We start from the raw sequence: 14,701 nt of genomic DNA on the forward strand, positions 1-14,701 counted from the left end.
CAAGCAAGTCTCTTCTTCTTATTGGTGTCCTTTAGTAGTGGTTTCTATGCAGGAATTTGACCATGAAGGCCTGATTCACGCAGTCTCCTCTGAACAGTTGATGTTGAGATGTGTCTGTTACTTGAACTCTGTCAAGCATTTATTTGGGCTGCAATTTCTGAGACTGGTAACTCTAATGAACATATCCTGTGCAGCAGAGGTAACTGTGGGTCCTCCTTTCCTGTGGCGATCCTCATGAGAGCCAGTTTCATCATAGCACATGATGGTTTTTGTGACTGCTCTTGAAGAAACTTTCAAAGTCATTGACATTTTCCAGATTGACTGACCTTCATGTCTTAAAGTAATAACAGACTGTCATTTCTCTTTGCTTATCTGAGCTGTTTTTGCCAAAATATGGACTTGGTCTTTTACCAAATAAGGCTAACTTCTGTATACCACCCCTACCTTGCCACAACACAACTGACTGGCTCAAACGCATTAAGAAGGAAATAAATTCCACAAATTAACTTTTAACAAGGCTCACCTGTTAATTGAAATGCATTCCAGGTGACTACCTCATGAAGCTGGTTGAGAGAATGCCAAGAGTGTGCAAAGCTTTCAATGCAAAGGGTGGCTACTTTGAAGAATATAAAAATATATTTTGATTTGTTTAAGACTTTTTGAGTTACTACATGATTCCGTATGTGTTGTTTCATGGTTTTGATGTCTTCACTATTATGCTGCAATGTAGAAAATAGTAAAATAAAGAAAAACCCTTGTTGAAGCACTTTGACAGAGATAACAGCCTTGAGTCTTCTTGGGTATGACGCTCAAAGCTTGGTACACCTGTATTTGGGGAGTTACTCCCATTCCTCTCTGCAGATCCTTTGAAGCTTTGTCAGGTTGGATGGGGAGTGTTGCTGCACAGTTATTTTCAGGTCTCTCCACAGATGTTCAATCGGGTTCAAGTCCAGGTTCTGAATGGGCCACTCAAAGACAATCAGAGATTTGTTTCCGAATCCACTCCTGCGTTGTCTTGGCTGTATGTTTAGGATCGTTGTCCTGTTGGAAGGTGAACCTTCGCCCCAGTCTGAGGTCCTGAGCACTCTGGAGCAGGTTTTCATCAAGGATCTCTCTGTACTTTGCTCTGTTCATCTTTCCCTCGATCCTGACTAGTCTTCAGTCCCTGCAACTCCTTTTACTGAGGAGTGGCTTCCGTCTGGTCACTCTACCATAATTGCCTGATTGGTAGAGTACTGCGGTTGTCCTTCTGGAAAGTTCTCAAATCTCCACAGAGGAACTCTAGAGCTCTTTCAGAGTGACCACTAGGCTCTTGGTCACCTCCCTGATCAAGGCCCTTCGCCCTGAATGCTCAGTTTAGCTGGGCAGCCAGCTCTAGGAAGTCTTGGTGGTTCCAAACTTCTTCCATTTAAGAACGATGGAGGCCACTGTATTCTTGGGGACCTTCAATGCTGCAGACATTTTTTTGATACCCTTCCCCAGATCTGTACCTCGACACAATCCTGTCTTGGAGATCTACGGACAATTCCTTCGACCTGACATGTATATATGTGTGACCTTATATATCAAATGTGTGACCTTATATACTGTAGACAGGTGTGTGCCTTTCTAAATAATGTCAAATCAATTTACCACAGGTGGACTCTAATCAAGTTGTAGAAACATCTCAAGGATGATCAATGGAAACAAGATGCACCTGTGCTCAATTTCGAGTCTCATAGCAAAGGTTCTGAATACCTTATGGTTGTTAGGCAGCCAGCCGAAAACGGAGAGTAGGGGTTGGTAATGTTCTCTAGTTGGGCCGTGATTGGCTCAGGGTTCTGTCCCTTGTGGGGACACTACATCACCACAAAATCTATGGGGAGAGAAAATTCAAGCCCCTTGGGTGCTGCCAAAGATTTACATTAGAAGTGCCCATCCAAGAAGGCTCAAGTTCATTGACCAGAGCTAAAATGACGTCAAATCAAGTTATATCCGTAGTTTTGATTGGACTGATCATGTCAACATCATACTTTCAACATTTTTGCTAGCAAGTTAGACAAGCAGTCATCATTATGAATCAGGTCGACAATCTACTGGCAAATCCTTGTCATATGAAAATAAATGTTTGATTAAAAAGTATCGGTGCTCATCAGCCATTGGACATAAACATTACACAACAAGTTGGAAATTGCAAATTCAACAATGAGTGGAATCAGTGGCTAACTGCAAGCATTGCAAAGCAATCACTAGCCTATTCAGTGGAGTGGGTGTGTGGTCCAATTGTAGGTTTAAGGGTCTTATTTCCAAGCTGAAAAGGATAAACATTCACATGTCATGGGCCAGAAAAGGTTGAAGACATTGGCCATGCTGTCAATCAAGCATGACTTTTGCCGCGTTCAAAACAACTGGAAACTGGAAAATCTCAGAAAAAACGAGCTCCGACTGGGGAATACGTTTTTGAACGGTCATCCAACTCGGAATTCGAAGTCGGAAGCCTCTTCCTAGAGCTCTGACCTGAAGAAAACTGACGTCATGATTCAACCTTGTTTTTTTCAGAGTTCCCAGTTGTCTTGAAAGCACCTTAAATCCAGATAATGCCCGACTTTGTTGACAAAGTTTCATGGCAAAATTTGTCCACAGAAGGACGCTGCTCCACCTTCCTGTTCAAGTGAGTACAGCACAACAAGGTGAGTCCAAAAATGTATTGTATGCTGCTGCATAAATGATGTAATATTAGGGAGATATGTATATTATAGCTAATAAAGTAAATACTAAGTGTATGTTGAGGAGTAAGCTGTTAGTAGCCCATGTGCCTCACCCTAATAATTTGGTAACTTAGCCTACTGTTCTGACTTGGTGGTGTAGCCTATAGCCTGTTTTAGAGAAATGTAATAATTGAATATTGTAAGAGCTTTCATTGTCTGCTTATATGCTTCCTTTATTTATCCTACGGTTCTGACTTGGTGTACAGGGAGAATACTGTAATAATGGACCATGTTCTGAATCCCGTCGCTGAACAATTCAAAAGTGCTGAACAAATGTGACTCGTTTCAGGAAACTAGGCTTATGTTGAGTGTTACTACTTCACAGGAGAGCCGTTTGAATGTAAACTTTTTTGTTTTTGTCAGAAAGGCCTTCTGGAACATGTAAACTTTCATGTGCCTTAGAAACAAACCTGTTTGCCATTTGTAAATACGAATACAATTGTTAAATTACAAGCCTAGTTGGTTTAGCCACAGAAAAAGCCAGCAACCTTCCCGCTAGCCATTATTGGCTGAGATAATGAGTGGGCTGGACATGCCTAGATATGAGTTCGGATTGGTCTGCTATATAGCATGCTTCTGTCTATTTGAGCTGGTCAGTATGTGTCGGCAATCCTGTGTTAACGCGGCTGTTTTTTAAATGCATTGCGTAGTAAAACTGCATAAGTGTTGCTCTCCACTTGCTGGAGGACCGAGTTTTGAAATCAGTGGAATTAGAGTATGATATCTAAGGAGATGTAGAAAACACCTGTCCCCTGATTTATATGTTCAAACTAAGGGCAACCATGGCATCTGTGACAGGGAGATGCATCCATCTATGATGTATACGGGTAAGATAGTCTAGCTAGCTACATTTTCAGATATTACACATTTCTAATTTTGACAAAGTGAATTCATTTCAAGTTAAAGTATATTGTTTATCTAGCTAATGTTAGCTGGCTGGCTCACTAGCTAACATTACTAGTATGATCTTATTATTTGTATCTCAGAGCCATTTGCATTGCTAGCTAACATTGAACCTGGTTGGTTAGCTACCTATCTGGTAATCTACTCCAATTTCAGAGCACTGTGTGCCAGAGTGCTGATGGGATGAACGCTCAACACCTTCAATATGGCTGGTGTCAGTAAACGTCGGCAAAAAAACATAATTCAATTGTTGCAGCAGCACAGCTACTGTCACAAACACTCTGGATAATATGAAAACAGCCTAACCAGCTCTGCTGGGTGACTAAAATGGTCAGAGTGGAGTGTTCATTTGTGTCTGGACGTAGCTAGCAAACTAGCCAATGTTAGCCGGTTAGCTTGGGTGCTTGACTGCTGTTGTGAGGTCAGATCGCTCAGATCAACCCTACTCGTCGGCGAGAGCATCCAGTGTACGCTCTGAACACTCCCAGAGTGAAATGCTCTGAATTTACGATTGGACAATCTGCCAGCACAGTTGCAGTCACCACGCTTTGTTAACATAAATTAACCTAACCAGCACTGCTAGGGCGAGAAATGTTCAGTGAGCTGTTCTCTCATTTGTGTCTGGAAGTAGCTAGCATGTTAACCAATTAGCTTGGTTGCTTGCTTGACTGCTGCTGTTAGGACAGAACGCTCGGATGAACCCTTAAAACCTCTTTGGGCTAGGGGCAGTATTTTCACGTCCAGATGAAAAGCGTGCCCAAAGTAAACTGCCTGCTTCTCAGGCCCAGAAGCTAGGATATGCATATTATTAGTAGATTTGGATAGAAAACACTTTGGCGTTTCTAAAACTGATTGAAGAATGTCTGTGAGTATAACAGAACTGAGTTGGCAGGAGAAACCTCGAGCATAATCCATCCAGGGAAGTTGTTTTGAGGTCAATGTGTTTTCCGTTAGTTTTCTATGGGAAGCCCTTTTAATAGGAATCTGGTTACAGTTCCTATGGCTTCCACTAGATGTCAACAGTCTTTAGAAATGGGTTGATGTTTTTCTTTTGAGAAATGAAGAAGTAGTCCTATTCTTTCCATGTGTCACTCAGAGGTACTCAAGTCATTTGGTTCACGTGACCTGGAGCGCGCTTCACGTTGTTTTTATCCGGTATTATAAACAGTTCATTACGTTTTAGGGTACCTAAGGTTGGATTAGGAATGTTGTTTGAAATGTTTGGACTAAGTTTACAGGTAATTTATTAGATACTTTGTAGGCATGTTGGGCGAGTTGAAACCGGTGTATTTCTGAATCAAACGCACCAAATAAATTGACATTTTTGGGACATAAAGGACATTATCGAACAAAAGGACCATCTGTGATGTTTTTGGGACATTTTGGAGTGCCAACAGAAGAAGATCTTCAAAGGTAAGGCATTAATTATATCGCTATTTCTGTCTTTTGTCGCGTACCTGCCTGGTTGAAATCTGAATTTCATGTGTTTGTATGCGGGGTGCTGTCCTCAGATAATAGCATGGTATGATTTCGACGTAAAGCCTTTTTGAAATCTGACACAGTGGCTGGATTAACAAGAAGTTAAGCTTTATTTTGATGTATAACACTTGTATGTTTTATGAATTTTTGTTTGAGTATTTCTGTTTTTGAATTTGGGGTGCTGCAATTTCACTGGACGTTGTCAAATCAATCCCGCTTCCGGGATTCGAGCGGGATTGGTGCTTAAGTGGTCCCTAAGAGGTTTTAAAGAGATGGTTCAGTCTAAAGCTTAAGAGGGTGTGAACGAAGCTGAATGTGTGTAAACAAAGAAGAGCTCTCCAGTTGGTACCAAAACATTCAAAGGTTATTTTCTCAAAATTGAGGTTACAAGTTGATGAATTTTCAAAGCAGAATTACTTTCCCATTGTTCCTCAAATGCAGTCTATAATATACCATTTTGTAGCTCTGTATCTCTGCTTTTATGCAATGTAAAAAATACCATTACATTTTTTTATACATAAATAGTCACAAAGAATTATATTGACGACGTCGGTCCTAGCTCGCTCATTAATGTCTTAATCAAAATTACGGATGGCCTTTTATCCGCTCCACGTTCCCTTATGCCATAGTTTGTACATATCAATTGTCAGTAGAAAGCACAATTGTTTAAGCAAGTCAGCCATGTTTTTTTAAAAGGCACTAATTAAGGCAGAATTAACTGTTTCGCTGCCAGACAAGGTTCTGCTGTTTGCCAGGTGTAGCGGTGGGAAGGATTCCCTCCATGGTCCTGAAAAGAAAACTCTGCTGTTAGGGCCTACATAAAGCTGTCCCAACAGTTTGTGGTCACCGTTATAGTGCAATTAATATATTGTTTAGTGTTGTTGTTTTGGGGCTTTTCTGGCATGCATGTAAAAAACAAAGTGGGTATTTTGCCCCACCAAGATTTGCATGCTAAAATCGCCACTCATACTGAATGCAATGTACTTTATGCCTCTCTTGTACTCTGCATCAGTGGATCCACTCTGAAATAGCTTGTCCTTTGGAACTAATGATTCATTCAACAATTCAAGAGGCCTCGACAGTGAGTGCAATACTAGAAACAGGAGAACAGCTGAAGAGAAGCACAGTACAATCACTGATGTGATATCAACAACAACTAGTTATCTTCTTCTTACCACAATATAGACCTAACATATTCCTTGTCTGCAATCGACAAGCAAAAAAACCAAGTTACCCAAGGGCTGTCCAGCGATGACCCTGGCGTTCTCCCTTGCTACAGCCACTCGTGCGTTCCTCTCGCTGCCATACTGGACGAAGGCAAAGCCCTTGTGGATGGAGCAACCCACGATCCTGCCGTACTTGGCGAAGAGGGCCTCGATGTCGGCCTTGGTTACCGCCGCCGTGTTGAGGTTGCCGATGAAGACTCTGGAGTTGAGGGAGCGTGGATCATTCTTGTTGGTCACGTTGCTGGTGGGAGTCTTACCAGTCATCCTACTGTACCCTGACCGACTGACCGAGGAGGAGAGAAGAGATGTCAGAGTGTGTAGGGTGGGTGGTTGTGTAGGGGGGGAGTGTGTGTGTGTGTGAGAGAGAAAGTATTTCCAGTCATCCTACCACACCGTGCTGAAATGAGAGAAAAAAAATGTCAGGGTCAGATATTGCCAGGGCCAGATACTGTCAGGGCCAGATACTGTCAAGTTAAACTATTTCAAGTTTATTTGCCATTATGAATACATTGGAAATCTGAGATCACCCAAGCAAGCTCTCACAAACACAATACTTTCAAGTATTTGAGGGTGTTTTCACACTTGGTCCCTTTCAGACAATTTTTACAAACTCAGTGCGGTTCTCTTAATTTTTCTGCAGTGTGAACACTCCAAGGGAACTCAGACCCCTCAAAAGAGGCCCCTGAAGTGAACCGAACCGAGACCATCTCGTGAGGTGGTCTGAGTTCGATTTGCTTGAATTGCGTGGTCTGGTTCCCTTTTTTGGGGCAATGTGAACACAAAGCTCCCGAGGTTCACTTGTCATTATTCCTGCAACACACTAGACTACTGCAACACAGTTTCCCCTGACATAACCCCTCAGAAGGATGATGTGCAGGTTCGTGGGAAAAAAACGTGTGCTGTTCTTGGATATTGATTAGCGATTGTCAAGGATGCAAAGAAATTCCAAAATTTGTATGGCGTTTTGTACACGATGTTCAGATTATTTGTTTGCCATAGGTGATCTATAGGCTGATAGCTTTATAGACTGTTTTTGGGGTAGGAATAGTGTGAGATGAGAATGACGTATTTGGACAGAATCACAACTAGAGTCCAAAATCAAGGTCTTTGCTATCCGGGATCTTTGGGACATCCCACCTCTGATATTACCCCATTTGAAGTTGATATTTAAAATGGTTAATGTACAGGTTAAGGTTAAAGCTAGGGTAGGGGTTAGGTTTAGAATTTAGGGTAGGGACGGCCTAAGGATCCCGGATAGCATTTCTCATTCAGTGTACAATTTTCAATTACAGCATTATTTAATCTGCAGTATTCTTCTAATATTTATTCTCTTACCAATAATATTTACATGTAAATATTATCTTCTGATTATAATTGTATAATTAAAAATAAAATAAAATTTAAAAAAATTCTTCCTTTTCAGTCTTGTCTCATCGCTGCAACTCCCCAACATGCTCGGGAGGGGAAAGTCGAGTCATGCGTCCATAACACCTGCCAGCTTAACCCAGAAGCACCAATTTGTCGTTCAACTGACAACCGAGGTCAGCCTGAAGGAGCCCAGCCACCACAAGGAGTTTGCTAGAGTTCGATATGCCAAGTAACGCCCCTCCCGGCCAAACCCGGACGACACAGGGCCAATTGTGCTCCACCCTATGGAATTCCCGATCACGGCCAGTTGTGATACAGCCCGGGAACAAACCAGTGTCTGTAGTGACACCTCTAGTACTATGATGCAGTGCTTAAGACCATTGCACCACTCGGGAGGCCCATGTCTCATCTCATTTTAAATATATTTTTATTTAAGTTTTACAAAATGCACATCAATGGAAGTACAAAGATTTTACCATATCCCAACCAACCACCCTCCCTCCATACAACACATCCATCCAACCCCCCTAGTCCCTTCCCTACATCCCCACCCTACCTCAGTCCACCCACCTCGGTTTCCTCCCTCCCTAATACAAGAATGTGCCTCTAGGTGGCACATGGGGTATATGGAGCATGTAACCAGAATGGCAATTTCTGAAAGTTGGCTGCCCAGTAATAGTATAAAAAGTTGGGCAGTGCCAGCCCTCCACAAAACGTGTATCTCTGAAGTAAAGATCTACTGACTCTGGGTACCTTTCCATAGCAACGATTAAAACATTCACAAACCAGAAACCGTGGATTGATGGCAGCATTTGCGTGAAACTGAAAGCTCAAACCACTGCTTTTAATCAGGGCAAGGTGACTGGAAACATGACCGAATACAAACAGTGCAGCTATTTCCTCCGCAAGGCTATCAAACAAGCTAAGCGTCAGTATAGAGACAAAGTAGAATCTCAATTCAATGGCTCAGACACAAGAGGTATGTGGCAGGGTCTACAGTCAATCACGGACTATAAAAAGAAAACCAGCCCAGTCACGGACCAGGATGTCTTGCTCCCAGGCAGGCTAAATAACTTTTTTGCCCGCTTTGAGGACAATACAGTGCCACTGACACGGCCTGCAATGAAAACATGCGGATTCTCCTTCACTGCAGCCGAGGTGAGTAAAACATTTAAACGTGTTAACCCTCGCAAGGCTGCAGGCCCAGACGGCATCCCCAGCCGCGCCCTCAGAGCATGCGCAGACCAGCTGGCTGGTGTGTTTACGGACATATTCAATCAATCCCTATACCAGTCTGCTGTTCCCACATGCTTCAAGAGGGCCACCATTGTTCCTGTTCCCAAGAAAGCTAAGGTAACTGAGCTAAACGACTACCGCCCCGTAGCACTCACTTCCGTCATCATGAAGTGCTTTGAGAGACTAGTCAAGGACCATATCACCTCCACCCTACCTGACCCCCTAGACCCACTCCAATTTGCTTACCGCCCAAATAGGTCCACAGACGATGCAATCTCAACCACACTGCACACTGCTCTAACCCATCTGGACAAGAGGAATACCTATGTGAGAATGCTGTTCATCGAACACCATAGTACCCTCCAAGCTCGTCATCAAGCTCGAGACCCTGGGTCTCGACCCCGCCCTGTGCAACTGGGTACTGGACTTCCTGACGGGCCGCCCCCAGGTGGTGAGGGTAGGCAACAACATCTCCACCCCGCTGATCCTCAACACTGGGGCCCCACAAGGGTGCGTTCTGAGCCCTCTCCTGTACTCCCTGTTCACCCACGACTGCGTGGCCACGCACGCCTCCAACTCAATCATCAAGTTTGCGGACGACACAACAGTGGTAGGCTTGATTACCAACAACGACGAGACGGCCTACAGGGAGGAGGTGAGGGCCCTCGGAGTGTGGTGTCAGGAAAATAACCTCACACTCAACGTCAACAAAACTAAGGAGATGATTGTGGACTTCAGGAAACAGCAGAGGGAACACCCCCCTATCCACATCGATGGAACAGTAGTGGAGAGGGTAGTAAGTTCCTCGGCATACACATCACAGACAAACTGAATTGGTCCACCCACACAGACAGCATCGTGAAGAAGGTGCATCAGCGCCTCTTCAACCTCAGGAGGCTGAAGAAATTCGTCTTGTCACCAAAAGCACTCACAAACTTCTACAGATGCACAATCGAGAGCATCCTGGCGGGCTGTATCACCGCCTGGTACGGCAACTGCTCCACCCACAACCGCAAGGCTCTCCAGAGGGTAGTGAGGTCTGCACAACGCATCACCGGGGGCAAACTACCTGCCCTCCAGGACACCTACACCACCCGATGTTACAGGAAGGCCATAAAGATCATCAAGGACAACAACCACCCGAGCCACTGCCTGTTCACCCCGCTATCATCCAGAAGGCGAGGTCAGTACAGGTGCATCAAAGCTGGGACCGAGAGACTGAAAAACAGCTTCTATCTCAAGGCCATCAGACTGTTAAACAGCAACCACTAACATTGAGTGGCTGCTGCCAACACACTGACTCAACTCCAGCCACTTTAATAATGGGAATTGATGGGAAATGATGTAAAATATATCACTAGCCACTTTAAACAATGCTACCTAATATAATTTTTACATACCCTACATTATTCATTTCATATGTATACGTATATACTGTACTCTATATCATCCACTGCATCTTTATGTAATACATGTATCACTAGCCACTTTAACTATGCCGCTTTGTTTACATACTCATCTCATATGTATATACTGTACTCGATACCATCTACTGTATCTTGCCTATGCCGTTCTGTACCATCACTCATTCATATATCTTTATGTACATATTCTTTATCCCCTTACACTTGTGTATAAGACAATAGTTTTTGGAATTGTTAGTTAGATTGCTTGTTGGTTATTACTGCATTGTCGGAACTAGAAGCACAAGCATTTCGCTACACTCGCATTAACATCTGCTAACCATGTGTATGTGACAAATAAAATTTGATTTGATTTGACCTCAATCCCATAGAAAATTTGTGGGCATAACTGAAAAAGTGTGTGCGAGCAAGGAGGCCTACAAACCTGACTCAGTTACACCAGCTCTGTCAGGAGGAATGGGACAAAATTCACCCAACTTATTGTGGAAGCTTGTGGAAGGCTACCTGAAACATTTGACCCAAGTTAAACAATTTAAAAGGCAATGCTACCTAATACTAATTCAGTGTATGTAAACTTATGACCCACTGGGAATGTGATAATTCTCTCTCCTATTATTCTGACATGTCACATTCTTAAAATAGAGTGGGGTTTCTAACTGACTTAAGAAGGAAATCTCTACTAGGATTAAATGTCAGGAATTGTGAAAAACTGAGTTTAAATGTATTTGGTAAAGGTGTATGTAAACTTCCGACTTCAAGATTTGAAGGTGTCATTGATCCCCGTAGGGTCAGAAATCAAGCTATGAGTGGAATCTTTAATTTGGGGAATCAGATGGGGAGCAGCACTGCGTTCTAATTGGTGTGCGAGCAGATGACTTGTCATGTCGCCATGTTCATAGTAAGTACCACATCAAATTCAACATCATCAAAATTGGGAGCATATACATTGACCGATACTACAGGCGTGTGCCAAATGGTGCCAGTTATGATTAAATATCTCCCATTACTGTCTGAAATAACATTAGTAGTAGAGAAGTGTATTCTTTTACTAACCAAAATTGCAACCCCTCTGGCGTTGGAGTTAAAGTCTGAATGGAAACCTGACTAAACCTGGAGTTTTGTAGCCTTGAATGATCTTTAACGTGTAAATGGGTCTCTTGTAAAAATACCACATCTGTTTTTAGCTTTTTCAAATGAGAGAAGAGCCTAGACCTCTTGACAGGACCGTTCATTGCCTTAGAATTCCAAGATAAAAACTTTCTGGGATTAGGGCTATATAATACTACTTTTAGCATTGTTAGCCATCTAAAATATTGAAATGAAAAAGCTGTGAAAACTGACCAAGCATTTGCAAAGATAACAGATAAAACTGATGAAAAAAGCAAAGCAAAAAAAACAAAATAATACAAAAATAGGACCGAAAAAGGTCACTCCCCTTCCCACCCAAACCCAAAGTCTCCTTCCCCAGCGAATGGAGACAGCAGGTTGAAGTTTGCGCAGCTATGGTGCATATAAACAGAAAACCTTCCTATCCTAACATGGAGAGGCTCCATAGCACCAGTTGTGAAATACATTTGAAAAGGCATTCACAAAACGGTAAAGTACAGTTTTGAGAACGACACAAATATTAATTTTCACAAAGTCTGCTGCCTCAGTTTGTATGGTGGCAATTTGCATATACTCCAAAATGTAATGAAGAGTGATCAGATGAATTGCAATTAATTGCAATGCAAATGAACTGAATCCACAAAAAACATTTTCACTGCATTTCAGCCCTGCCACAAAAGGACCAGCTGACATCATGTCAGTGATTCTCTCGCTAACACAGGTGTGAGTGTTGACGAGGACAAGGCTGGAGATCACTCTGTCATGCTGATTGAGTTCGAATAACAGACTGGAAGCTTCAAAAGGAGGGTGGTGCTTGGAATCATTCTTCTTCCTCTGTCAAACACGGTTACCTGAAAGGAAACACGTGCCGTCATCATTGCTTTGCACATAAAGGGCTTCACAGGCAAGGATATTGCTGCCAGTAAGATTGCGTCTAAATCAACCATTTATTGGATCATCAAGAACTTCAAGGAGAGCGGTTCAATTGTTATGAAGAAGGCTTCAAGGCACCCAAGAAAGTCCAGCAAGCGCCAGGACCGTCTCCTAAAGTTGATTCAGCTGCGGGATCGGGACACCACCAGTACAGAGCTTGCTCAGGAATGGCAGCAGGCAAGTGTGAGTGCATCTGCATGCACAGTGAGGTGAAGACTTTTGGAGGATGGCCTGGTGTCAAGAAGGGAAGCAAAGAAGCCACTTCTCTCCAGGAAAAACATAAGGGACAGACTGATATTCTGCAAAGGTTACAGGGACTGCTGATGACTGGGGTAGTCATTTTCTCTGATGAATCTCCTTTCCGATTGTTTGGGGCATCCAGAAAAAAGCTTGTCCGGAGAAGACAAGGTGAGCGCTACCATCAGTCCTGTGTCCTGCCAACAGTAAAGCATCCTGAGACCATTCATGTGTGGGGTTGCTTCTCAGCCAAAGGCGTGGGCTCACTCACAATTTTGCCTAAGAACACAGCCATGAATAAAGAATGGTACCAACACATCCTCCGAGAGTAACTGCTCCCAACCATCCAGGGACAGTTTGGTGACGAACAATGCCCTTTTCCAGCATGATGGAGCACCTTGCCATAAGGCAAAAGTGATAACTAAGTGGCTCGGCGAACAAAACATTGATATTTTGGGTCCATGGCCAGGAATCTCCACAGACCTTAATCCCATTGAGTACTTGTGGTCAATCCTCAAGAGGCAGGTAGACAAACAAAAACCCACAAATTCTGACAAACTCCAATCATGGATTATGCAAGAATGGGCTGCCATCGGTCTGGATGTTAATTGACATCATGCCTAGGCGGATTGCAGAGGTCTTGAAAAAGAAGGGTCAACACTGCAAATATTGATTCTGAATCAACTTCATCTAATTGTCAATAAAAGCCTTTGACACTTATGAAATGCTTGTAATTATACTTCAGTATTCCATAGTAACATCTGACAAAAATATCTGAAGACACTGAAGCAGCAAACTTTGTGGAAATTAATATTTGTGTCATTCTCAAAACTTTTGGCCACGACTGTAACACCACATTACAGTGTTCTACATTACAGTATCAGTATTGCACTGATTGAAGACTCAGGGAGTCTTCAATCAGTGCAATACATATACAATTTGTCTTCAGGATGGCCAAATAAGTATCCCATAGTATGTTACCCTGTTACAAAAAAAAAGGGGCAGTGTCCATACAAATGATCAATATGGCGTAAAGTTGGGGAAAGTCCTTCAGTAAGTATCTAGACAAAAAGAAAGAAAAAACAACTGAGGGAAGCTCTGCAAGAGCCTGTAATTGTAGCTATGCATTACTACGTTAGCCATCTAGTCAAATAAAAAGGACCTCCCAAAAATGTAACCACACAAGACAGTGTTAGTCATTTTTCTATCAGAGTTCAATAATGTTAGTGTTTCTGCCGAGTAGAAAAGGAATAGCAGCAGGAGAGAGAAAAAATGCCTTGCCATAAAAGTCAAACATACCTTTGACTTAAAGGCTAGGCTATGCATGCTACCTGTCAAAATAATAGGTCATAGATCCAGGATACGACTTAGAGGCTAGGCTATGCATGCTACCTGTCAAAATAATAGGTCATAGATCCAGGATACGACTTAGAGGCTAGGCTATGCATGCTACCTGTCAAAATAATAGGTCATAGATCCAGGATACGACTTAGAGGCTAGGCTATGCATGCTACCTGTCAAAATAATAGGTGATAGATCCAGGATACGGCTCAGAAGTGACTGTTGAACCAATGCTGGGCATCCTCATGGGAGTCGAAATGTGGCTTCCCCCCGGCATGTTCAATGTGCAGACGAGCAGGGAAGCAGAGTGAGAATTTCCCTTTCTTCTCATGAAGCTTGCAGTTCACATCGAGGAATTTAACTCTTTTCTTGGCGACATTTGAGCTGAGGTCAGGAAAGACCTCAGCCTCTGGAGGATGCGCTCCTTGTCACCGTATTAGTGACAAGGACGATAAACACTTGGAGTTGTCGTTGGAGTTGTCGTCTTCGCCGCATGCGGTGGGCTCTGTCCAGCTTCGGGGGTGATGGAACGATGGCCGGACCCAGCACATCCGCAAAGAATTCTGACATGAGTGTGACCGCATGAGGCTCTGTAACAATTAGACTGGAGTCGGCTCCATTAGTACCATTCACGTTTGCCATCGCGGTTGAAACGTTAGTTACAGGTCTTCGGGCCACTCAGGTCGTGTGACATTTGAAT

At 43.1% G+C, this 14,701-nt stretch overlaps 1 protein-coding gene across 1 annotated transcript in view; it reads right to left on the bottom strand.

Annotated features, from left to right (window-relative positions):
- LOC135558408 (RNA-binding Raly-like protein) overlaps window positions 1-14,496 on the bottom strand; it is a 49,292-nt gene extending 34,796 nt beyond the window's left edge. Inside the window, exons 1-2 of the mRNA XM_064992188.1 lie at window positions 14,459-14,496; window positions 6,364-6,620 (exon numbers count right to left, since the gene is read on the bottom strand). Of these exons, the coding sequence (XP_064848260.1) occupies window positions 6,364-6,620; window positions 14,459-14,496 (295 nt within the window). The remainder of the gene's footprint in view (window positions 1-6,363; window positions 6,621-14,458) is intronic.
- Window positions 14,497-14,701: the final 205 nt, after the last annotated feature.

Source organism: Oncorhynchus masou, chromosome 17 (assembly GCF_036934945.1).
Source record: "Oncorhynchus masou masou isolate Uvic2021 chromosome 17, UVic_Omas_1.1, whole genome shotgun sequence".
NCBI lineage: Eukaryota > Metazoa > Chordata > Actinopteri > Salmoniformes > Salmonidae > Oncorhynchus > Oncorhynchus masou.